The sequence below is a fragment of the Protopterus annectens genome, chromosome 15.part0 (genome assembly GCF_019279795.1).
Source record: "Protopterus annectens isolate FY-2018-M chromosome 15.part0, PAN1.0, whole genome shotgun sequence".
Classification (NCBI taxonomy): Eukaryota; Metazoa; Chordata; order Ceratodontiformes; family Protopteridae; genus Protopterus; species Protopterus annectens.
Genome location: NC_056749.1, coordinates 592,627,545 through 592,653,184, shown reverse-complemented (window position 1 = coordinate 592,653,184; position 25,640 = coordinate 592,627,545). Strand labels below are relative to the sequence as shown.

At 40.3% G+C, this 25,640-nt stretch overlaps 1 protein-coding gene across 1 annotated transcript in view; it reads left to right on the top strand.

Moving 5' to 3' along the window:
• Positions 1–25,640, top strand: part of DLG3 (discs large MAGUK scaffold protein 3) — a 3,698,230-nt gene that overhangs the window by 1,987,264 nt on the left and 1,685,326 nt on the right. The window contains exon 9 of the mRNA XM_044057417.1: positions 22,644–22,780. Coding sequence (XP_043913352.1) covers positions 22,644–22,780 — 137 coding nt within the window. The remainder of the gene's footprint in view (positions 1–22,643; positions 22,781–25,640) is intronic.

The following is a 25,640-nucleotide window of genomic DNA, read 5'->3' as shown; positions in this document are numbered from 1 at the left end:
AACATACTGAGTGGTGATTCCTCTGCCTGTCCAACTCTTTCTTATCCAGGCCCAGTCCGCCCCTTGGACCCAGCTATCTCAGCTCCAGTCTATTCCTGAGTGCCATTGCCAGAGCCAGTAGTACAGGTAATGTCAACTCCAGCAGGTTCCCTTCCTCCTCCCGTTGCAAGCTGAGTGGCTCTGGAGGAGACTCGGAGCAAAAGCTTTAGTGCAGTGGTTCTGGGACAAAAGTCAGTACCAAAGCTGTTAGAGCTGTCACTTCCCCACTGAAGCTTCTCCCTTTGGCGGATGGGAGAGGTCTGATGGGGCGACAGCATCCCTGACCTTCAAGGCTTTTGAGTGGGCCCTTTCAACACAGAGGGATAAGGTGCTTCCACTCAGTTGGTTCCATCCGAACCCCAATTAGTGTCTAATTCTGCTTCCCACATTCCTGTCAGACAGGGGCAGTTGGCTTCACAGCCTTTTTGCTGCATTAGCTCCCAGTCTGATTCAGAACCTTCTGACCCTCCTCAGAATCAGTTCATAGACAGCTAACGTGCAAGTGGAAGCACTTAGACTCTTCTCCAGAGTCCATTACCAAAGGCATGGACTTGGATGAAAATAAAGGTTTCCCTAGATCCCTTTCTGAAGACATCACTTTTTGCAAAATCCTTGAATTGATGAAACAGAGAGGTAGATGGTCCACTGATAATCCTTCTCCAGATGAGTCTTTGTTCCTGGAAGCCTTTGGAGCTGGATCATCTTCACCCTGGGTGGTACCCTCCATTGATCCACTCATTGATTTGATAGCTCAGTGGGCCTGGAAAGGCCCTGACATGATAGAGCCCCACCCTAAAAAGCTGAAAAAAATCTTAGCAGCACCAACAGACTGTAAATATTGAAGTGAAAATCCACCGGTGGACACCATGGTAATAACAGCAGCCACAAAAAAGGAACTTTCTGAAGAAAGCTGCTTGGTCCAGCCACCTAACAGGAAATCTAGGGCCATGGACAACTTTGGGAAACAGATGTATACTTCAGCAATTTTTGCCTTTCGAGCTCTACACTACTTAGCCCATATCACCAGGTTTCAGAGAGACTTGACCAAGGAGATTTCCAAGTCTCTCAGCTGTTCTGCCTGTAGATGTCCAGAAGGCAGTGGAAGCATTCTACCCTACAGACTACTTCTAACATAGTCATGTGACTACTTTGTAATGCAGCTGATGACATTGCCAGAGCAGCAAGCACTGGCATTACCATCCACCGACATGCCTGGATGTGCCTTTGCGATTTTGAGGAAAACTTTAGGACATCCTTCATTAGTGACCCATTCAACTGGTCTACCTTGTTTGGGCCTAATGTTAAGGCCATGTTGACTAGGAGTCAACAGAATGGTAACACTCTTTCAGTGGTTGGAATCTGCTTCTCCACTCCCCAGAGATCCTACTCAAGGAATCAATGGGCTGGAAAGAAGACGTGGTTCTGGAAGTCACAGAGCTGTTACCAGGACACTTCAGGCAACAGACTCTCTTGTGGCAGAGGAGGAGGCTTCAAAAATGGATGTTGCTTGAGAGGCACAGGCAGACCACAAAACTAGGGACTTCATGGTCCCTTTACCAAAAAAGCCCTTTCATTGTTCCTGAAGGTTTGCTCAACTGTTGCACTCTGCAGACATTTGGGGGATACTTGTCTTTGCACCCACATGCCTGACAAAACATAGCTGTAGATTCCTGGGTGTTAAGCATAATTTTCAGAGGCTATTCTTATAATTTTCCCTTCCTCCCACTAAAAATATGAAATGTCCTGATGCCCCACCCAGTCAAAGGCAGATGGCAGCAGCAGAGATCAACAAGCTGCTAGACAAATGTGTCATCCAGCCAGTCCCCAAAGACAAATCAGAATCCGGAGTCTACACGAGGTTCTTTTTAGTATCAAAGAAAACAGAGGACCTCAGGCTCATTCTGGATCTGAGCTATCTGAATTAGTACATAACACAAAGTTCCAGATGGTCACACTTCAGTCCATTTTGCCTCTACTGGGGAAGGATGAGTGGATGTGCTGCATAGATCTCAGGGCCGCTTATTACTATGTCAAGGTACACAAACATTTGAGGAGATTTCTCCATTTCTGGCTGGGAGCCATCATTTTCAGTTCGGAGCCCTGCTGTTCATGCTCATTACAGCTCCCAAGCTGTTCACCAAGGTAATGGCAGTGGTGGCAGTGTATCTTCACCTGTGAGGGATCCATTTCTTCCCATACTTAAACAGTCGGCTCATGATCACTACTTCTAGCAAAGTTTTGGCAAATAATCGGGACCGTCTGCTCCAAATGTTATAAGATCTAGGCTTTATTGAAAATCTCAGCAAAAGTCTTGTTATGCTTACCCAGCAGATAGAATTTACTGGATGCCACCTGGACACAAACTTACAGATCACTCGACTTCCTGACTTCAGGATTCTGTCCTTGCATCTCACAACCATTCATTTTCTTCAACACCCCTTTCAGCCAGTGAGATTAATCTTACATTGCCTAGGACTAATCTTCATGGACCCCTTTCCCAGATACTACACGAGAGTGATTCAGTGGACCCTAGCAGTACAATGGTTCCAATGTTATCATCCACTTCATGCCAAGATTCAGCTTACTCCAGTTTGCAGGACACACATATCCTGTCCAGGTGGATAACATCTCAGTCAGTAGCACAACAATGTCTGTTCCTTATGGACCCCCTGTTGCCATAGTGACAAAGGACACATCTCTTATAGGGTGGGGGGTGGGCATTTTAAAGGAAAGACAGTCCAGGGCACTTGGTCACAAACAGAGGACAATCTTCACATCATTGTCCTGGAGATGAGGGTAGTTCTAACATTGCAGGCATTTTAGGACATCATCTCGAGGGAGTGATATCAGTACAGATGGACAATATGTCAGTGGTTTGGTACATCAACAAACAGGGAGTGACTTGCTGGTATCCTCTATGTCAAGAAGCCACGAGAGTTTGGCAATGGGCTATGTCTTGTCAGCACTGTCTTATAGCAATGCATATCCCGGGTTCATGCAATGTACTGGTAGACAAGTTGAGCAGATCTATCCTGATGCCTCACGAGTGGTCCCTCAATCCAGCAGTGACAACCTTTACTTTCCATTACAGGGGCCATCCTTACTGCAGTCTGTTTGCTTCTCACCCAAACAACAAATGCAACAGTTATTTATTCTAATCCCAGCACAGGGGCAGAAAAAAAGGGATGCTCTAGTCCACTATTGGCCCCATTTCTCCGCTATGTTTTTCCTCCATTGCCTTTGATGAACAAGTTCATACAGAAAGCAAACATGTGCAAGGCCTGAGTGATCCTCATTGCCTCTTTCTGGCTTCAACAAATTTGTTTCCCCTGCCTGTGGCTTACGCTAGTACATCCGCCATGGTTGCTGGATATCTCCTAACACACACTGCTAAATTGCCTCTTCTGGACCAGAAGGCCATGAGATTAACCACTCGGTTCCTCCAGTTCTAATATTAGCCAGAGACAACAGGCTTCCACTTAAGTTGTGTGGATCATTTCAGCATCTCATAAAAAGACCACTACAAAAGTATACTATAGCAAGTAGAAGGGATTCTCTATCTGGGCCATGGCCAAAGGTTTAGACCCTTTCTCTGCTCCAGTTCATTCCATTTTAGAATTCTAGTTGGAACGGCTCCAGTTATTCAACAGAGTGAAAATGGCAGCTATATCGAATTTCCATATTGGATGGAATAATAATTCCATTGCTTTCTTAAGAATTTCTTAAGACTTTTTAAAAGGAACTTTTCTCCTCATATGTCTTATTAGACCCGGTAACTCCATGGCATATTACTATTATGATGTAAGCTCTGACTCTTCCACCCTTTGAACCAGAATCATCAGCTGAGTTAAAATTCCTGTCTTGGAAAAAATTATTCTAGTAGCTGTTACTTCAGCCAGGTGAATCTCTGAGATGCAAACACTTTCATGCAAACCTCCATATTTGGTCTTTCATAAAAACATAGTTTCTTTAAGGACTAATGTATCCTTCTTTCCTAATATGGCATGCGAAACTAGTCTGAATCAATCAATACATTTACCAGTCTTTTCCAAAATTTTCAAACAAAGGTGAATGCACATGTAACATGTTGGACATTCATCGTCAATTGAGATTCTACCTTCATAGAACCAAGCCCTTCAAAAAAGTCAGGCCAGTTAGTTCTGGCATTCTCAAAACCCAATCTGGACAAAGCAATGGTTAAAGTGACTCTGTCAAGATGGTTACCTGGGTGCATTTCCTTTTTTTACCATAAGATGGGCTTGTCTTTGCAAACTAAACCTAAAGCTCACTCCACAAGGGCAGTAGCCACTTAAAGAGCTTTTGCCAGCAGACTCCCTATTGATGATATGTGTGCAGCAGCTACTTGGTCAACAGTTCATACATCTGTATTTCATTATAAACTGGATGAGCAGTCTAGATCATATTCCTCCTTTGGCTCCACCATCCTCAGAAGTGTCCTTCCTTCATTCCACCTGTGTCTATATGTTTGGGAATCTGTCCTACAGATGAATTGGATGAAAATAGACAAAATTGACCAAGAAAGTTATGTACTCACCATAATGATAGATGCATGTTGTCTGATTTTCAACCAATTCAACATCCGTCCCACCTACCCTCTTCCAAATTGTCACTAATAAGATTCCAGACTGGGCTGACTTTGGTATTCCCTGTCTATGAGCAATCCTTACTGCCAGTTGTTCCATAACCTGAGCATCTTCTATGTTACGTATTCTGGAGTTAATTTGACCAGAAGTTATATGGTTCTAGGTATTTCCATGTGAGTATAATATGTAATGGGGGGTCTCATTCTGAGGTACTGAAGTGGAGTTCAGGGATTTATGGGTAGAGGTGGAGTCAGAGCCCTGGAAATGAGATGCTTCAAGATCAGTGCCAGTGTTGGAACTGGTCGATCCAACAATCTACAGTTGAACCCAACAAAAATCAGACAACATGGATCAGTTGTTATGGTAAGTCCATAACTTTCATTTTTTTCTTTGCAACACTGTTGGGACTGTGTTAAAGGAAAAAATATTCTTTTGTGGTAAGAAAGCATGACATTTTGTTCCATTTGTCCTTCAAGCGACTCACGCCTTGTTTTATTACTGTAGCTAGTCTCTTTGTTCATATTGTTTTAATTTTCATATTGTTTTAATTGCTGGACAGAAGTATAGTATGGCTTGAGTACTTCACAAAAGTAAAAATAAAGAATATCCTATTAATGAAACAAGTATACTATGTGTATTTGTTTATATTTGAAAAGTCAGTACACTTGTCCATTGAATCTTCTGAGGCATGACATAGGTTCATAGGTTGGTACTAGGCTATTGGCCCTAGGGCCTATACAAGCCTAGCCATAACCATTCCCTGGATATTTCATCCCACAGTATTTACTTCCCTGGATCCCTGTCTAGCAGGGTGACTGATGTGATCCCCGGGGTGAATTTCCTATCTCCCATGCAATTGTCAATGTTCCTTTTGAAGAGGGCCAAGGAGGCGCTCTGCTTAACATGTATGGGAAGTCTATTCCAGAGTATGGGAAGTCTTTGGGTCAGGAACCTATCCCTCCAGCATGTTTTGTTCATTGTGATGACAAGATTTAGATCTCTGGAGCATGTGGCTCTAAGGGATTGAGATTTCTTTAAGTGGAGCATGTCCAACAGCTCAGGGTTTAACATGGCCTTGTATGTTAAGCAGAGATCGCCTCTGAGTAGACAATATGCCACAGAATATAGCTGCAGTTTTTTTAGATGGTCAGTATAGGGCATCTGCTTTAGCCCTGTGATTCTTTTAGTGAGGTATTTCTGCGGCCTTTCCAGCTGTTGCAGATGTCTTGTGAGGTACATACCAAATGGGGCATTGTACTCTATAATGGTTCTAATGAGGGATGAATACAGTGGGACAATGACCTCCTTTTTTTTGGATGAAAAGCCCTTAGTGATGAGGTGTGCCACACAGAAGGATTTCCTGACTGTTGTGGTGATGTGATTATCGAAGCTGAGACCACTGTTCACCTGTGTCCCTAATTCTCTCATCACACTTTCAGTGTTTAGTGTACTGCCACCTATGTGGTAATTCACGGGTACATGTTTTTTTCCCAAAGGTGATAACTATACACTTCTTGGCATTGAGCTTGAGCCCATGACTCTGGCACCAAGCATGTGTTTCTGTAAGGCCCTTTTGTAGAATATCCACATCATTTGGGGATTCAATAATGGCTCCCAGTTTGCAGTCATCTGCGAACTTTGTTAGCCAGAGTCCCTTAGTGTTGGCCTGTATTTCAGAGAAGTAGATGCCAAACAAGAGCGGTCCCAGGACTGAACCCTGAGGTACTCCACTTGTCACTTGTCTGGAGCTGAATTTGGAGTCGGCTACTTTTACAGTCTGGGTTCTGTCAGTAAGCCAGTTGGCAACCCATCAAGTGATGTAGGGATTTATGCCCAGCTTAGTAAGTTTATCTATGATTCCAGAGTGAGAGATGGTTTCGAAGGCCTTGGTAAGGTCCAGATAGGCTGTGTGGACCGCCTTACCCTCGTCCACAGCTGTGAAGACTGATTCAAAGAAGTCAATCAGGTTCAGGAGACAAGATCGGCTCTTCACGAACCCAACCTGGGTGGGGGTCCAGTGTTTGAAGGTTGCCAATGTCTTTGTTTATAAGTTCCATGATAATCCGTTCCATGCCCTTGCAGATCAGGCTCGTCAGAGTGATGGGATGGTAGTTCCCAGGATTCAAGGTGGATCCCCCCTTGTGAAGTGGGATAACTGTAGCTGTGCGCCACTCAGTGGGCATGAAGCCTGAGGTGAGGCTATGATTAAACATGACACTTAGGTGAGGTGCCAGTTCATTTTGTAGTTCATGTAGTACACAGCCCAGGATGTCATCTGGTCCCATGGATGCTGTATTCTTAGCTTTGGATAGTGCGGACGTGATTACCAGAATTTGGCAATCTTTTGGTATTGAGATGGGCCCCTTAGGGGGTGAGAAGAGGGTGAAGTTGGCACTAAATTGATCTGACAAGATATTGGCAATATCCTTGGAATCAGTATATTTAATGCCATTCTGTTTTAGCTCAGAGCATATCTAAGCATTGCCATTTAGATTCTTGACATAACTATAGAATGCCTTGTGGTTGTCTTTGGAATCTTTTGCAATTTTATTTTTGTAACTAGCTTTGGAGGATTTTATGAGGGAGCTCAGCTTCTTACTGAGGCTAGTAAGGGAGTTTTTTGCATCCTGGGATTTTCCTCTTTTCTGCAACAGTTTCTTTCTTCTGTTGTATAGTTTGTTTATGGCAGGGGACCACCAGATTAGCTTCCTTTTTTTGGAGTAGAGCATCTTGGTTCTATTTGGGATGGCACGATTCATGCACAAGTGGATATGCTAGTACAGTGCCTTAGTGAAGGATTCAGCAGTCAAACTTTCAGCTCCCGTCTGCATGGGTATCATGAAGTTTGTCACTTCTGACTTTAGTAGCATGAAGTTGGCTTTGGAGAAGTTTTTTTATGGAGGTTTCCTTACTGGGGGGGGTGAGGGTGGGATGTGGATGTCAAGGGTTATTTGCTTATGGTCAGACCTGACCAATGAGGGGGTGACCACTGGTGTGGAGCATCTATCTTCCATGTTGGTAATGAGCAGGGCTAGGATATTGGAGCCCCTGGTGGGACAATGGATTAGTTGATCCAGGGCATTGGAATTTATGAATTCCAAGAACCATTGGGAAAAGGTGTTTGTAGTAGTTTTCCCAGTTAATGTCAGGGTAATTGAAATCACCCAGTATTAGGGTGTTTGGTTGTATCTTAATATTTTCCAGTATGTTTAGAAAGGTGTAGTGAGAATCTTGGGGCATAGTGTGGGATGTGTAGCAAGCTACAATTTGGATTGCAGTCTTACCTAGTGCTAGTTGCACCTGGAGAATTTCAGATGCATTGTGTTGGGCAAATAGCCTGGAGGTGTGAATATCCTTGGTGAGTATGGACACTCCTCCACCTTTATTGTTCCGTTCTTGGTTTGGTGGCCGAAAAGTGTGGTAAGAGTTGTAGCCTGGTATTGCAGGGTGCTCTCTGGAGCCTTGAACCAGGTCTCAGTTACTGCACAGATATCGATGTTCTCCATTTTTAGGAGTGCATCAAGAGAGTCCATTTTGAGGTTTAGACTTCTAGCATTGAGTAGCATTACCTTCAGATTTTGCATGCTTGTATCTGTTACAGTGGTGGTTTTGTACTTTGAACCTTGCCTAAAAAAGGCACTATAGGGGTGGCAAGAGCTTTAGCCAATTACCTGAATTCCAGGGGTGACAGGTGCAAACCATCTCTGGCAACACATCGTGGTTTGTCGATCATGTAGCCCTGGGCGGACAGATACTGGATCCCCTTTGAATGACACCAGAAGCTTAGCAAATTGTTGAAGTCAGTCATTTTGTCCTTATACTGTGGTATCATTCTGGGCGAAGGCAATATGCTACTCAGGGCTAGGGTCATACCTGCCTGGGCCACATGATCCGAGAGCTCTTCCATGTCTCTTTTCATGTAGTCCAGGGAGGTACATCTCAAGTCATTCACTCCAACATGGACAATGACAGAGTCATATTTGTACTTACTGTGGAGTGATTTGAGTGCATGCATTATGTGGCAGATCCTGGCACCCGACAGGCAGCTGACTGTAATTTTCTCCTTGTTCAGCCTGGTGAGTGGGACTTCAGTGTGCCTGACTATAGAGTCACCTATGACTAAAGTGTTTGTCTTGCCTTAGGGGCTGTTGTTGGGTGGTACACTGGTGTTGTGAGCTATGTGTCACTTTGGTTGTGACTGTTGTTTGTTTGCGTTTCAGCTTCGGAGGTCCTTGTTGCTTGGGCCGGTTAATGTTAAGGGCCTCCGCATATGTTAGTTTAGTGTTGCTATGTGTGGGTGTTAATGGTGAGGTTTTGAAGGGCTATGTGTTGCTTGAGGTGTAGTGCAGGTATTAACCTTCTCTTCTTGACTGTCTAGCACAATCTTGGCTGTAGAGAGCTTTGTTTCCAGTTTGGCTATATAAGTGCATCTCTTGCAGGTTGTAGTGTTGGGTGGTAGGAGGAGAGGGTTGTCTGTGTACATGAGGCATTTGCTGCATTGCGCCAATATGCCCAGATTCACCAGGTGGACAGGAGAAATCACCGGAAGCTGACCTTTGGACATGCCTGTTCAGGTGCTTTTTTGTAAAGTACAAGAGGTGTTTTCCCTTACCTTTGCAAGGTACTTTGCAGTTATAGGCTGTTTAGTGCCTACAATTAATTTCTCCTTATTAACAAGGAGAGTTGAGTGCTTGTATCAGTTTAAAGCTTCCTAGTGCTTTCCAACAGGTTCTAGAGCAAGTGCTAGTCACAGGGGTTCAGTGCTAGTACTGAGAAATCAGCTAGTTCTAAGGAAGAATTTGAAGAGCAGACTTTCTGGCACCTTGAGTAGTTTAACCGTAGCCCAGCAGTGCTGCACGATGCAAAAAATGCACAAACACGCGTATTTTTAAGCCAGAAAGTTGAAAGGGATAGAAATCAGCCCAAAATGGATAAAATTACAATTTCAGAGCTGGAAACCAGTCCTCTAGTGTTAGACAGGCAGTACAATGCTCACCACTCCCGCTGGTAAGCAGTAGGACTTCCCTCTGCCACAGCAAGGTCTGGATAGCTCTGAACACAGAAAATAAAGTCCTGAAACCAGCAAAGCCTGGGATCTGGACTATACTAGCTAGGAAAGGCGGGAAACGAGCAAACAGGATAGTATTTTTTTTTTTTTTTGGTTAAAACAGGCTAAACAATGCAATAATTCACTAAATAAACACAGAAAAGGCTAATGCACTTGAGTGTGTAGCCCTAAACAGTAAATACAATTAAAACTCTACAAAATTAGCAATTTAAAACTTTTTAAATGAAGCAAGGCAAGTGCACAACTGAAAAACGATTTAAGAGGTAGTAATACAGTAGAATAAGTAGTTAGTCTACATATACAGAAAAGTCTATATATGCAGAAAAGCAACTAAAACACACTAAAACAATTCAGATGCAGTGCAGCCTAGAGCGCTTTGAGTTGTAGCTATATTAATGCAAATACAGTTTTAATAAATGCACTAAAATGTACTCTATATTTCCAAAATGTTTGAGAAGCACAGTCAGAACACAATGATATTCAGACATTTTTTTTTTTTTTTTAGAAAGGGAGAAAGGAGGAACAGAAGGAAATAATCTAAGTGTGTTGGCCTTCTCAGATGTTCTCTCTGTATTAGGTAGAATGAGCTAATGACAGTAGACTGGGAGGAGTGTCCAAGATCAAATTTAGAGTAGGGGCGGCAACTGCAAGGCCAGCAGGTATAAAGACATTGAGCCAATAGCTATGAAATACAGTACAAGTATGCAGTATACAATAAAATTGCTATAAATATCTAAAATAAGCAATAACTACTACAAATAAGCAAAAAAACAGCCTACTTATTGCTATATATCACAGATCAGCTGCTCCTCCTCAGATAGCTCTGTGTGTAATGGCTGAAACGCAAGTTAACTTTTTAACAGAAAGTTGAAACCTGAAACAACTTTTAAAAAAGCTCAAAAGACCAATGAGGTGCTTTCTCCAAGCCGTAGCCCTGGCAACCCAACTAGACAATGGCCATAAACACTAAACTCTCACTGAAGTGGAGGATGATCTTTGCTAACTAAGATGGCCTGGACAATGAGCTCAGAAAACAGCCTCTAACAAACAACTAGGCCCACAACACAATCAGGAATATGAAGAATATTACAGCTACTACCTAAACTGTTTTAGGCAGAACACACTGCAGAAATGTTTATCACAAACACAATCAGGAATATGGACAATATTACAGCTATGACCTAAACTATTTTAGGCAGAAAACACTGCAGAAATGTTTATTACAAGTGAGCCAATAGCTATGAAATACAGTACAAGTATGCAGTATACAATAAAATTGCTATAAATATCTAAAATAAGCAATACCTACTACAAATAAGCAAAAAAAAGACTACTTATTGCTATATATCACAGATCAGCTGCTCCTACTCCGATAGCTCTGTATGTATTCATGGGCTATAAAGGTTAATACAGTTTGTAGAATTATAATAGATTGATACAGATCACAGACATATAACACAATTTGTAATAATCTTTCTCAAAATGTTGTATATGACTATGAAATAACATAGTGTGTAATAATCTATGATAATAAGATAACAAATTACAGTATTGTGGTATCCTAATATGCCACTTAAACATTAGAAGCCTAAACAATAAGATACATAGCCTGCATGCTGTACTAGCCACATACCTCCCCAACATAATGTGTCTATCTGAAACATGGCTCCGGCCATCAACCAAAGACAATGAGATCCTGCCTCCTGGTTACAATATACTTAGGGCAGATAGAGTAAAGAAAAGAGGAGGTAGAATAGCCGTCTTATATAATAGCACACTTAACATCATAACTAACCCTTTACAACCACCCCAGGTCTCTAACTCTGAAATACTAGCTCTAAAAATTCTACTAAATAATCATAAGGGCATTAACCTAATTGTCACCTATATTCCCCCTGGGAACAATGTAGAAACACTAGAGGTCATTCTACATTGGATAGCCAACAACTACCCTCAAGAAACCATTGTCCTGGGCAATGTTAATATTGACTGGAACCAATGCACAGCACAGTCCAACCCCATCCCTGTTAACCTACATGGATTCTCTCATATAATATCATCTACCACACGACAGGTAACAATAACCAAAAAGAGAGTATACTAGACTGGATACTCACCAACAGTCATCCCCAGAACTATATGTCTGGAACTCTCCCTAATGATCTTTGTGATCACCTGCTCACATACATCATGAAAGACAAAATTAATTGTACAAGCTTACCTATTTATAGGTCTATCAGATCCAAGAAAAACTTTGACCCAACTAAATTTCAACTTGAACTCAAATCATGTAACTGGACAAAACTAAAGTTCCTTCCCCTTGATGAGGCAGTGTCATCATTTAACACTTCATTCCTTACTATACTTGACTCGCATGCCCCTAAACGCTCAATAAGAATTAAAACTCAACTAGCACCCTGGCTAACAACAGACACCAAAACCAAAATAACAACTAGAGACAAAGCGTGGGATAAATGAAACTACCCCTAGATCGTATCAAATTCCAACAACTTAGAAATGAGACTAAAAAAGCCATCATACTAAATAAGAAAAATTACTTCTACAATCTGCAACATAAACATCAGAATAACCCTCAAAAGTACTGGGCAGGCATAAATAAACTTCTCCAACCAGGAAAATCCACTACTCCGACCCCAGGAACATTATCTGACAAGAGCCAAGAAGATATATCCAATTCATTCAATACTTTCTTCACAGAAACCATCCAGTCATTAGCTAACCAACTTTCTCCTCCCCACACTTCTATAAACACTATACCCAACTCACCACTCTCTTTTAACTTCCAGCCAGTGTCCACATCCTTTATCAGATCCCTTTTGAAAAAACTGAAGCCAACCACCCTTTCAGCCGATCTTCTGCCGGTTGAATACCTGCAAATTGCTGCAGATGTCGTAGCCTACCCTATCTCAATCCTAATTAACAGAAGCATAACCAAGGCCTCAATCCCCTCAATTTGGAAAATATCCTATGTTATTCCACTCCACAAAGGAGGTTCATCCACAGAACTATCCAACTATAGACCTATAGCCATACTATCACCACTTGCCAAAATTATGGAAAAGTGCATGCACAACCAACTAATGCTCTATCTAACCCAAAATAAACTACTCACAGACTCTCAACATGGATTCAGACCCCATCATAGTGCAACCACTGCCCTCCTCTCTTTTACTGAAAACATTAATCTTAACCAGAATAATAAAAAAATATCCTCCGATCTCTTCCTGAACCTATGATATGGTAAACCATCAGTTACTTCTATATACTTTAAAAACCCTGTATCTAGATACTCCAGCCCTTGACTGGTTTCAAGCTTACCTCACTGGGAGACAACAAGCAGTAATGTGGCAAAACAAGCTCTCCTGCCTACTACCAAATACCATAGGAGTTCCTCAAGGTTCCATATTAGGACATCTGCTCTTTTCAGTCTTCATAAATGACATCCAAACAGTCATCCCTGAAGCCACCTGCATTCAATATGCAGATGACTTGACTATAATATGTTCCAATGCCTCTCTTGCAAATCTACTAACTACCACCCAACATAGCTTCACCAAAGTTGAAAACTGGCTTGCCAACCATCTCCTGATCTTAAATCCAAACAAAACCAAGTTACTTCTCTTCTACCCAACCAATAGATCTCCGACTGAAAACTTCACTATAAAATCCAATAATGGGACCATCATCTCCCCAGACACCTATACAAAGCTATTAGGAGTAAACATTGACAATAAACTCAGATTTAATATACATATCAATCAAGCCATTAAGTCAGTCAACAAGAAACTTGGGACCCTATATAGAATTAAAGCCTTCCTTACCCCGAATGCCAGGGCAGCCACAGCCCACTCACACCTTCTCTCTACCCTACTATATGCCTCTCCTGTCCTCACTCACCTTAACAAATCTGATCTGGCCAAGCTCTCATCCTGCTATAATCACATTGCCAGGTGCGTTACAGGCCTACCCTACAGAACACACCACTGTACTAACCTGAAAAAGCTTGGATGGATAGAATTCCCACACCTTCTTCACCAGTCCCAACTCATAGAGGCCTTCAAAATCCTTAAACAACCTGAGAATACCCCAGCACTAAAAAACTTAATGACTCCCTACTCCAATCTAAGCTGCCTTCTCAGCAAACAGACTCCTTGTCCAAACAATTAAATCTCTCAACCTAGGTGGTGGCCAACACCACTGGTAAAATATGGAACTCTCTCCCAAATAACATCACGCTTGCAACTTCTCTAAGTCAATTCAAAAATAGTCTAAAACTCCACTTCAAGTCACACTGGCTATGTCCTTGCTCAAACCCAGACTAGCTATGTGCCATTGACTAAAACATAAACAACTAGCTAAGATGATAAGTACTTTGTATACTGTGATAAAGAAATATGTATCCTGTCTAACTCTATGTCATTATACTGCCTACCGTCCTTGCTAATATGTTATTAATGTTACATTTGTAGTAATCTCAGAAATAGTAATGGCAGTCTTGTACTTGTATGTAAATAGCCTATGTTTTTGTTAAGTTCTTTCAGCTCATTTACTGTACCTAATTATCAATGTAACTCTGTTGGAGCTTTGGCCTCCGCTGAAAAAGGACATGTATCCAGTCGGACCATCCCGGTTAACAAATGTAAAATAAATAAATAATAATAAATTGTGGTATGAATTTATGAAGCTGCTGCTAACAAAATGCACTGAACAGTAGGAGAAGAGAAGTGTATAAAAGGAACTTGTAAGTATATATATATATATATATATATATATATATATATATATATATATATATATATATATATTTATATATATAGAACAAAGAGTTGAGTGAAGAATATAGTGAGCTGATTTGATACAAAATAAAGTCCATCTGAAAGTTAGAACAATGGAAGTTAGTGGTGTAATACCTAAAAAATGTAATGTACTTTTCTTACAAAATTAAAAAAGTTAAAGAGGCATTCAGTTAAGTTTGAATAAATAGAGGGAAAATTGTAATGGTCCAACTGGGGTACAATAATTAATCAAAAAACCCTAAGGGCTGAGCAGTCATACTTGTTTTCTTCTAACAAGTATTTTTAAAAAGTTTTTTTTATTTTTTTAATCTATTTTTGTTATCTAAATTCCTGATTTGAGAGAAGAGATTGCTTCGGCTAGCCAGTGAAATTTTAGTGAAGTGTCTTTCGGACATGGCAAAGTTAAATGGGGAGTTGTACAGAAAGGGGCTGTCCTAGTTCCTAGGTGGGAGTATGGTGCATTTGGAGTGAACATTGTAATTAAAAGTTTGAATGTCAGGGTGTTGAAAGGGGGTATAGCCCTTTAGATTACAGAAAAACAGTTTATGTATTTATGGGTAGTACAATGGTGTTCATGTTGTGGGCTTAAGTGTACAAATTGTAGTATTTTGTTTTCTGTGCCTTGTAGGACACTGGTATTTTGGGTGGAGAGAGTGGTGATAATTGATAGGATATATTCAGGATGGATTCGTAGTACATTAGCTATGGACTACCTAACTTCTTTTGTGAGTGGATAGCAGGTATTGTTTGGTACTTGTAACTGTGTAAATACATTCTGAGTCTGTGACTCTACATGGGTATGTAAGGTTTCCACTGGACTAATGTTATCCCTAAGTACCACTGTTAATTAAGTGCAAGAAAGTTGTGTCCAACATGGTCAACCAAATGTAGTGGTTGTGAATGGTCTAGTCTTTGTGCAGTGCCAAATAACATAACTGTTGATTTTTGTGCAGTTAAAGTCAGCCAGTTGTTTGTAGTAAGTTCCACAGTATCATTTTGTGGGGAGGGATTTAACTGCGGATTTATTTGCCCAGGTGATAGCTATGCCATCCCTATATAATATATAGTATATATTTTAAATTTGGGCCCAAAAGAAATAATTAACAAACAGTGAAAAAAGTAAGGCCTGAGGATTGATCCCTGGGGAAAGACTTTTGTTGTAAATGCTTATTTTTGCTTTGTTGTGTTTGATATGATATTGCACTGAGTTTTCAGTTGTGCTTTCAGCGATGCGGTTGGGGTGAAATGAAATTCAGTAAAATGGGATTCAACGAAACAAAGTGGACTCATATATATATATATATATATATATATATATATATATATATATATATAGATATATATATATATATATATATTTATGGATCTACCTCACATGACTGAAAACTCAAAATACTGAATTTCATTTGACTGAGACCACAATACCTAATTTTCAAAATCCTGAAAACTCATTTGACTGAGTCTCATTATACTGAAAGCTTACAATGCTGAATTTCAAAATACTGAATTTTAAGCCATAGATGTGGTTTGTTTGCCTTCACCTGGGACTTGCTTGCGATAAAAATCATTACTGTAACGTAGTGCCAACTGTCAGAATGCTGATAGTAGCATAAAAAGCTACATTTTTATGGGAAGTATCTAAAGTAATCTGGTGGATATTTCATGCACTCCTGGCAGTAGTAATATGCCTTTTCCCCGATCCTGGAGTTAGTATGTATAGTTGGGGGGTATAGCCCCCCAGCTACATTATTTTATATCATCTGGTTTCTGTTAAGAGGGTAAGCAAGTAGTTTTTAAGTTTTGGAAAGAGTTAGTTGTTGGTGCTGTAAGTGTACAGGTCTATGGCTTAAAATTCAGTGCTTTGAAATTCAGCATTGTCATCTTTCAGTATAATGAGACTCAGTCAAATGAGTTTTCAGTGTTTTGAAAATTAGGTATTGTGGTCTTTTCAGTCATGTGAAGTAGATCCACTGATGAATGAAGAGAATGAGAGAAAGAGAAGGTTGGATGATGTGGGGATAGTGAATCAGGAAGTGCAACGGATTAGCAAGGAGGAGGTAAGGATAGCTATGAAGCGGATAAAGAATGGAAAGGCTGTTGGTCTAGATTACATACCTGTGGAAGTTTGGAGGTGTTTAGGAGAAATGGTAGTGGAATATTTAACCAGATTGTTTAATGAAATCTTGGTACCGATTTTTAAGAGTAAGGGTGATGTGCAGAGCTGTAGTAACTACAGAGGGATAAAATTAACCAGTCACAGCATGAAATTATGGGAAAGACTAGTAGAAGCTGGGTTAAGAAGGGAGGTAATGATTAGTGATTAGTAGTATGATTTCATGCCAGGAAAGAGCACTACAGATGCTATGTTTGCTCTGAGAGTGTTGATGGGAGAAGTAGAGGGAAGGTCAGAAGGAGTTGCATTGTGTCTTTGTGGACTTAGAGAAAGCATATGACAGGGTGCCTAGAGAGGGGTTGTGGTATTGTATGAGGAAGATGGGAGTGGCAGAAAAGTATGTAAAAGTGGTGCAGGATATGTACAGGGCTAGTGTGACAGCGGTGAGATCAACAGATGCTTTTAAAGTGGAGGTGGGATTACATCAAGGATCAGCTCTGAGCCCTTTCTTAATTGCAGTGGTGATGGACAGGTTGAAAAATGAGATCAGACAGGAGTCCCCGTGGACTATGATGTTTGCAGATGACATCGTGATATGTAGTGAGAGTAGGGAACAGGTTGAGGAGACCCTGGAGAGGTGGAGATGTGCTCTAGAGAGGAGAGGAATGAAGGTCACTAGGACTAAGACAGAATATATGTCTGTGAATGAGAGGGAGGATAGATGAATGGTGAGAATGCAGGAAGTAGAGTTGGTGAAGTTGGATGAGTTTAAAAACGTTGGATCAGCAGTTCAGAGTAATGGCGACTGTGGAAGAGAGGTGAAGAAGAGAGTACAGGCAGGGTGAGTGGGTGGAGAAGAGTGCCAGGAGTGATTTGTGACAGACGAGTACCAGTAAGAGTGAAAGGGAAGGTCTACAAGAGGGTAGTGAGATCAGTTATGTTATATAGGTTCATAGGTAGGCACTAGGCTATCGGCCCATACAAGCCTAGCCAAAAAATGTACCCTGGCTTTTGCAACCCAAGAAAATTATTTTCCTATGCCCCTGTCGAGCCGAGCCACAGAAGTGATCCCCAGGGTGAATTTCCCATTTCCCATCCAATCATCAAGATTTTTCTTGAAGAGTGCTAATGAGGAGCTCTGTTTGACATAGATAAGTAGTCTGTTCCAGAGTATGGGAAGTCTCTGGGACAGGAATCTATCCCTCCAGCATGTTCTGTTTATTGTGGTGACAAGGTTAAGGTCCCTAGAGTGTGTAGCTTGGAGGGATTGGGATTTCTTTAAGTGGAGCATGTCCAACAGCTCTGGGTTTGACATAGCTTTGTATGTTAGGCAGAGATCGCCCCTGAGTAGGCGATATGCGATGGAGTAAAGCTGTAGTTTTTTGAGACGGCCTGCATAGGGCATCTGTTTGAGGCCAGTAATCCACTTTGTGAGGTATTTCTGTGGTCTTTCCAGTTGTTGTAGATGTCTTGTGAGGTACATACCAAATGGGACGTTGTACTCTATAATGGGTCTAATGAGTGATGAGTAGAGGGGAACAATGACCTCTTTTTTTCTGGATGAGAATCCTTTTGTGATGAGATGAGCCACGTAGAAGGATTTCCTGACCACTGTGGCAATGTGATTATCAAAGGAAAGACTATTGTCCGCCTGTGTCCCAAGGTCTCTTATCACATTTTCGGCATTAAGTAGACTACCAGCTATATGGTAGTTCATGGGTACAGAGTTTTTACCAAAGGGGATGACAATACACTTTTTGGCATTGAGCTTCAGGCCATGGCTTTGACACCAGGTATCTGTCTCAGTGAGGCCCTTTTGTAGTTTGTCCATATCATTAGGAGTTTCGATTATGGCTCCTAGTTTGCAGTCATCTGCAAACTTTGTTAGCCAAAGACCTTCTGTGTTGGCCTGCACTTCAGAGAAGTAAAGTGGCATTGACAAAAAGCCAAGAGTCAGAGCTGGATGTGGCAGAGTTAAAGATGCTAAGATTTGCACTGGGTGTGAGGAGGGTAGACAGGATTAGGAATAAGTATATTAGAGGGTGACCCCAGGTTGGACGGTTTAAAGACAAAGCCAGAGAGGCGATTGCGTTAGTTTGGACGTGTGCCTGAGGAGGGATGCTGGGTATATAGGGAAAAGGATGCTAAGGATGAAGATGCTAGGTAAAACGAAAAGAGGAAGGCCTAAGATAAGGTTTATGGATGTGGTTGCAGAGGACATGCAGGTGGTTGATGTGACAGAGCAAGATGCAGAGGACAGGAAGAAATGGAAACAGATGCTCTACTGTGGTGACCCTTAATGGGAACAGCCGAAAGAAAAAGATGAATACACATATACATATACAGTATATGGTTTACTATCAGAATTCTGAGTAAAGGTCCGATGTCCACGGGATGCTGAAATTTGATTGGCTGAACCCGTGTTTTCGAACCTTCATTCTTGCGAGTCTTGGTTTAGAGAATGCATTGTGCATTTCACATATGTGGTTGTCCTTCTGACAAGAGATCATTGTTCAATGTGGATCAGGAAATTTGCCCTTTTCCCCACTGTAGTGCCATGTCGGAGTTGGAATATTTAATCTGCGGGTACAGGGGAGCTTACCCCCTGCTAAATAGTTTTGTCACGTAGCATGCAGTGTTTGACTGCAGTCTATGGATCTGGAGAAAGGTCGAATTCTGTTAAGGAAGTGTGTTGGGGAAATTCTGACCTTCTCAACATTCCGTTGTGAAGCATCTGCGTCAATATTTTTGGTTGGAATGTCTTGTGGACATTGACCTTATGATAGCAAACGTATGCATACATACACACACACACACACACACACACACACACATATATATATATATATATATATATATATATATATATACACACACACACACTTTAGACTCTTTGAGAAAGCTGACCACACCAGAGTCTAGGATTCAGTTAGAAGTGGCAATGGACACAGTGGTGAACATCACAAACTTTTCCATGTGACTTTTACATAATGCTGTCAATAGAGTGACTTGTACAGGGGGGGGGGATGCAGGCATCATGATAAGAAGTTATGTCTGATTCCGCTTTTTCAATTTTGAGGACAAACTTAAGGCATCTTTCACAAATGCCCCTTACAATAGTATCTCCTTATTTGGTCTTTCACTGAGGTGTGAGCAGAATGTCTGCCATAGGTGTCAAATCTGATTCCCCTCAAAGATCCTACAGTAGGAATCAGAAGGTCTCCAAATCCTTATGTCTCAGAAAACTCCAGCATCAGTGCTTTAACTCCACGTCAGACAGAAGCAGCCATGTCAGAGGTGGCCCCTTTAATGGATGCTGACCCAAAGTTCGAGGTGGTCTACAGAACCAGACATACCTGTGGCCATTTTTGGGCAAACAGTACCACCATTCCTGAAGGCTTTTCAAGCTGCTCCCCTCTGGAAGCAGTTAGGGGCCATTTATTTCTCCACTCACTTGTATGGTTGGCCGTCACACAGGATTCTTGGGTGAGAAAAATAATATCCAGAGGCTATATTATACCCTTTTCTCATCCATCGCCTCACCCCAAATGCAGACACTTCCAGACTTACCACCTCACTAACAGAAAGGGACTAGAAGAGAAATGTTATCCTTTTTTTTAAAAGGAGACACCCAGGTAGTCCCACCAATGTTCTCATTTTTTAAAAGGAGACACCCAGGTAGTCCCACCAATGTTCTCCTTTTTTTAAAAGGAGACACCCAGGTAGTCCCACCAATGTTCTCATTTTTTAAAAGGAGACACCCAGGTAGTCCCACCAATGTTCTCCTTTTTTTAAAAGGAGGACACCCAGGTAGTCCCACCAATGTTCTCCTTTTTTTAAAAGAGACACCCGGGTAGTCCCACCAATGTTCTCATTTTTTAAAAGGAGACACCTGGGTAGTCCCACTAATGTTCTCATTTTTTAAAAGGAGACACCCGGGTAGTCCCACCAATGTTCTCATTTTTTAAAAGGAGACACCCAGGTGGTCCCACCAATGTTCTCATTTTTTAAAAGGAGACACCCAGGTAGTCCCACCAATGTTCTCTTTTTTTAAAAGGAGACACCCAGGTAGTCCCACCATTCCACCAGAGCAGAGAGGGTCACAAATCTATTCAAGATTTTTTTTTAGTACGCAAGAAGAACAAGGACCTCAGTGGCCTAAATCTTCACATGAGAAAGTCTTCTTTCAGAATGGCCATGGTGCAGTCAATTTTTCCCTTCCCAAAAGCAAACACCTGAATGTGCTCAGTAGATCTCTCAGATGACTACTTACACATGAAGATACCAAAGACATCCACGAGATTTCTGTGTGTCTAGTTAGGGATCAGAATTATCAGTTCAGAGCTCCACCCTTCACTCTCAACACAGTCCCTCGAGTGTTCACTAAGTGCATGGCAGTAGTCACAACCCAGCTGAAACTAAGGGATCTGCATGTTCCCCTATTTGGACAGCTGTCTCCTTCCTGCTGTGAACAAATATCCTCTGCTCAAGTGTATTTATCAGATACCATCTGGGCACTACATATTGCACATTTATCCTTCCTCCAGACAGAATCACGCCACTTAAAGCCACAGTCCAAGACCTTCTGAACCAGCAGTCGTCATCAGTAGTTTTACTACTTTATGTACTTGGCTTGATGGCCTCACCTATAGCTATGGCTCTCTACACAAGCTTCTACATGTGAATTCTACAGTGGCTACTCAGAGTCCAGTGGTCTCAGTTCTTAGACCACCTTGTAACACCTGTAATCATTACTTAACTGTGCAAGGCTATTTTAAAATTGTGGCATACCTCTTCTACTATCTTGGCAGGAAGACCATTTGTTATTCTTACTTCTCCTAGGGGCTTTGATCACCACAGATGCCTCCCCTTTGTGATGGGGTCATTTTGAAGGAAGGCTAGTTCATGGGTATCAAACTCATATAAACTGTATCCCTAAAATTTTGGTCTTCTATTCTTTTCTCAAGCTATTGGACAAAACAAAATCCAGAAATTAGTGGCAAGCAATAAGCCCAACCTTTTAAAACATCAATGAAACTAACCCCTTAAAAAAACTTACGTACACCCAGTTAATAATTACAAATAATGCTTATTTAAATCCCATAATGACTAATCATTTCAATGCAAAATTTCTCCAAACTGTCCTTATTGCCAGTCTCAAAGAGCAGACCTAATCCATATCTTTCAAAGCTGTAAATGTGCTTATAAACTATGGTGTTCACCAAGAGTCAGAGTGGAAAAATGGGATAGGAAAAAATCTACATTGTGATGGGAATTTGCTAGTTTACATATTACTTGTCAGAAGATACCTAAACAAAACCTGTTTGTACTTATTACCCTTGTTTCCCTAATTAAACTATACATCACTCAAAAGTGGCTGGATACAACTCAGATGTCATGGTCTGGTTTTAAAAGCATGGCAATTAAATACTTATCAACACATAAACTAGTAACAAAGAACCGAAAGATAGAGGCTTATTTTAAGCAAAGTTGGAGCTTTCTCTTTGATCATATCTTAATATGAAAAGGCATTGTAGGAAATCTCAAAAGTGAATTAATCCTAAACAAAGGCATTACGCTTTCTTTTTCCTTGTACTTGCTAGATAATGTAGTCTTACTCTTCTTTTTCTCTTTTAAAGATTTAGATCGGTATAGTAAAGGCATGACAAATTAAACTACAAATAGTATTTTACCACTTGCTGTACATAGTTTATATAGTTTTGGTTTATAATCTATTTTCTTATTGTTAACTAAACTCTCTGGATGAATGATGCAACTAATATGTTGTAATGACTTCTTGTTACTGCAAACTGTATAAATGGTTTCAAATGTTTGTTTTCATTTTATTATATGTTACAGTCTAAAATTCAGAAAAAAATAAATTATTGGGGAAAAAAACTGCATCTTACATATGTCTGGCATAAGCAAACAATGAAAGCTGCTGTAGTATATACATTCTCTTACCTCACATCTGTCGTTCATATTTTTTGTCATTTTTCTAGGATTGGGCTTTAGTATTGCAGGGGGCATTGGTAACCAACACATTCCAGGTGACAACAGTATCTACATCACCAAAATCATTGAAGGGGGTGCAGCACAAAAAGATGGAAGACTCCAAACAGGAGACAGACTATTAGCTGTAAGTATTTTTGTATGTATAATGACCGTATTAACTTTCCTTAGAATTTACTAGTTTTCTTTGTTAAGAGTGACAGCAAGGACAGAAGATGTTAATACCTTTGTCCTTAGATAATTATACTGGTAATGTATTTGTAGAGTTAAATAAATAAACTCAGTCAAAAGTGTACTAGATTATTTTCATTTTATTTTTGAATATGGATGACAGTGGGCCAGTTCTGTTTATTTTAATATATGGTTGTACTAAGTAATAAAAGGCATATTCAGCTGCTTTAATTTTTTTCAAATTAGAAGAACAGTTACTTTGTGGGGCATGACTTACATTTAACCTATAATTTGTGACTGGCAAAAGTACAACAAATTGTGAACACTCTCATTTTATGTGCATGTAGCAGACGGGGTGTATACTGTAAAGTAGAAGTAAGGAACTCACAGCAAATCGCAGCAAATGCCTGAGGCATTGGGCCTCATAACGCCCCTGGGTGGGCGTTAGTTACACATTAACATACACCCTGTCAGGCATTATTGCTTGCATAATGCATGGTGTGCCATAATTATGTCGGAAAATATCTAAAGAATAACCTTGTTATACTGAGGTACTGATATATGAACCTTATTAAAGTGTTATTATAATGAGATTCATACATAGGAACTTTGCTAAAATAGCTGTCATGTGCACCCACAAAATGACTGCAAAGCTGAAAGAATTATAAAGATAAATCAAGTCAGACCATCAGGGAGTGGCTGGAGATGGAACATATACAATGTCATACAGTATCTCTCACCAGTTCCTCAGTGAGTAACAGATAATATTGTTTATTCCCAACGTGACTCCATGCTATCTAGTTTTCATAGTAGCACATAGAGTTTCAAGAACTGTAATTTTAATAAAGTTAATTGTAATTTAGTACATCAGTTACTGGGTAATGGTAACTGGCCATCTGAAAGTGTTCGCTCAGACAGTAATTATAGCTACTCTAAATCTGAGCATAAACTGAAATAGATTGTAGAATCCACTGCTTGAAAAGCTGATTAGTGTTGACACTTCTCGCCCTTGTTGGTGGTCCTAAAGTCTGAAACCATTAAGAAATTCCTTTGCAGTTATAACAAAAAAGAGATTACATTGGGCAAATGTTTATAAATACAAAATGTCAAACTTCATTCCTCTATCGAAAAAAAAACTTGCTAGCGACTCTTCTGACAGGAGAAATTACTGTAGGTATATTCTTAAAATAAGTCTAGAAAACATATTATTTGAATGATTAAAATAAATAACACCTTTATAAAATATCCTAAGTTAATAGCTAATGAATTTAACCAATTGTTTATGAAGGCATGTGAATCAGCAAGTTAAATATGAACTTATGATAAAAACTGGTATCAGGTCGATCCAGGTTTACCATGTCCAATTTTCAGTAATGACATCATAACGAAAGCATGACATGAAATAAAAAAAAATCATCATCCATGGGGACTAATATGATTCTGATAATAGTTAAAAGAAATATAAGGAATACTTTGTGCCAAAGATGAGATTGATGTTTAACAACTTGTTCCCAATTACTGGAAAATTTCCCATGTCACTCCACTTTATAAACAGGGTTTCAGGGGATGATCTGAAAAATTATTGACCGGTATGTCTGACATCTGTTATAGGGTAAATGATTTGAGAGGTGCATTTCTAAACTTTATTTATATAGTAATTGTAATATTGAGATATTAGATCTGTTTCAACACAAGTTTTTAAAGGGTAAATCTACCCAGGGAAAGATCTCATTGAATTCTATGAAGAAATATTGCAGGCACTAGATATACTCATCTTGTCAGGTTTAGTGCACTTGGACGTGGCAAAGGCCTTTGATCCCCATCAGGTGATAGTCAATGCTATGACTAAAGTTGTCTTTAATCCTTACATTGAAAGTTAAATCATGTCTTGATTTGCTTACAGAAGTCAGTTATAATTCAAGGTAAAAAATATGACCCCCTTCTAGTGAGTATTGATGTTCCTTAAGGGTCAGTGTTGGGCACATTCTGTTCATCATTGTCTTATCAACTTTCCTACAAACAATTACTGCTGGATTAGCATAAATATGCTGATCACTTAAAGAATAGTTTTTATCACTAATGACAGTGGCATGCTAACATTTAACAATTATCTGCTATTAGCCTCTGGGATGAGTCTTCTGGTTTAAAATTTAGTACAAAAAAGTGTTCAGTAATGTGTCTGTATTTTGGTAAGCTATAGATTAACAATCACATATATTTGGCCTTATCTGTTTTGAATGTTGTTGAGAGCTGTAAAGAGTTAGGAACTCTGATCACTAATAATTTCTCCTTTAGCAAATATGTTAATATCATTAAATGTAGAGCTATGCGACTACTCAGAGAAATGTTAAAGAATTTTACTACAAGGGGCAATAATTGTCTGACTCAATGTAGATGGACTGACACAGCGCCCTTTCACTATACTCTGTTCAAAGCTGCTAGTAGGTAACCTGGGTCTGGCATACAAGGCATCCTCAGACCAATTACTGACCGATTTACTGCACATCAGCAAGTCAAGCAGCATAAAAATATCCAGTCTAGGAATCTAATCCTCTTCTGCAACTTCAGCAGAACAGTTTGGAGGGACAGGTATATCTTGCAGAGGATATTCTTGCTGTGGAATAGACTTCCTGTCCACATAAAACAAATTTCATCCCTCTCCATATTAAAGTACAAATTAGATCAAGGATGAGGAACAGAAAATTTACCCCAGGACTGACCCCTGTGTGCTACTAATGGACAAAAGCAGCTCCTAAAGGGCCGATCTTGTCTCCTGAACCTGATTGACTTCTTTGAATCAGTCTCCAGAGCCATGG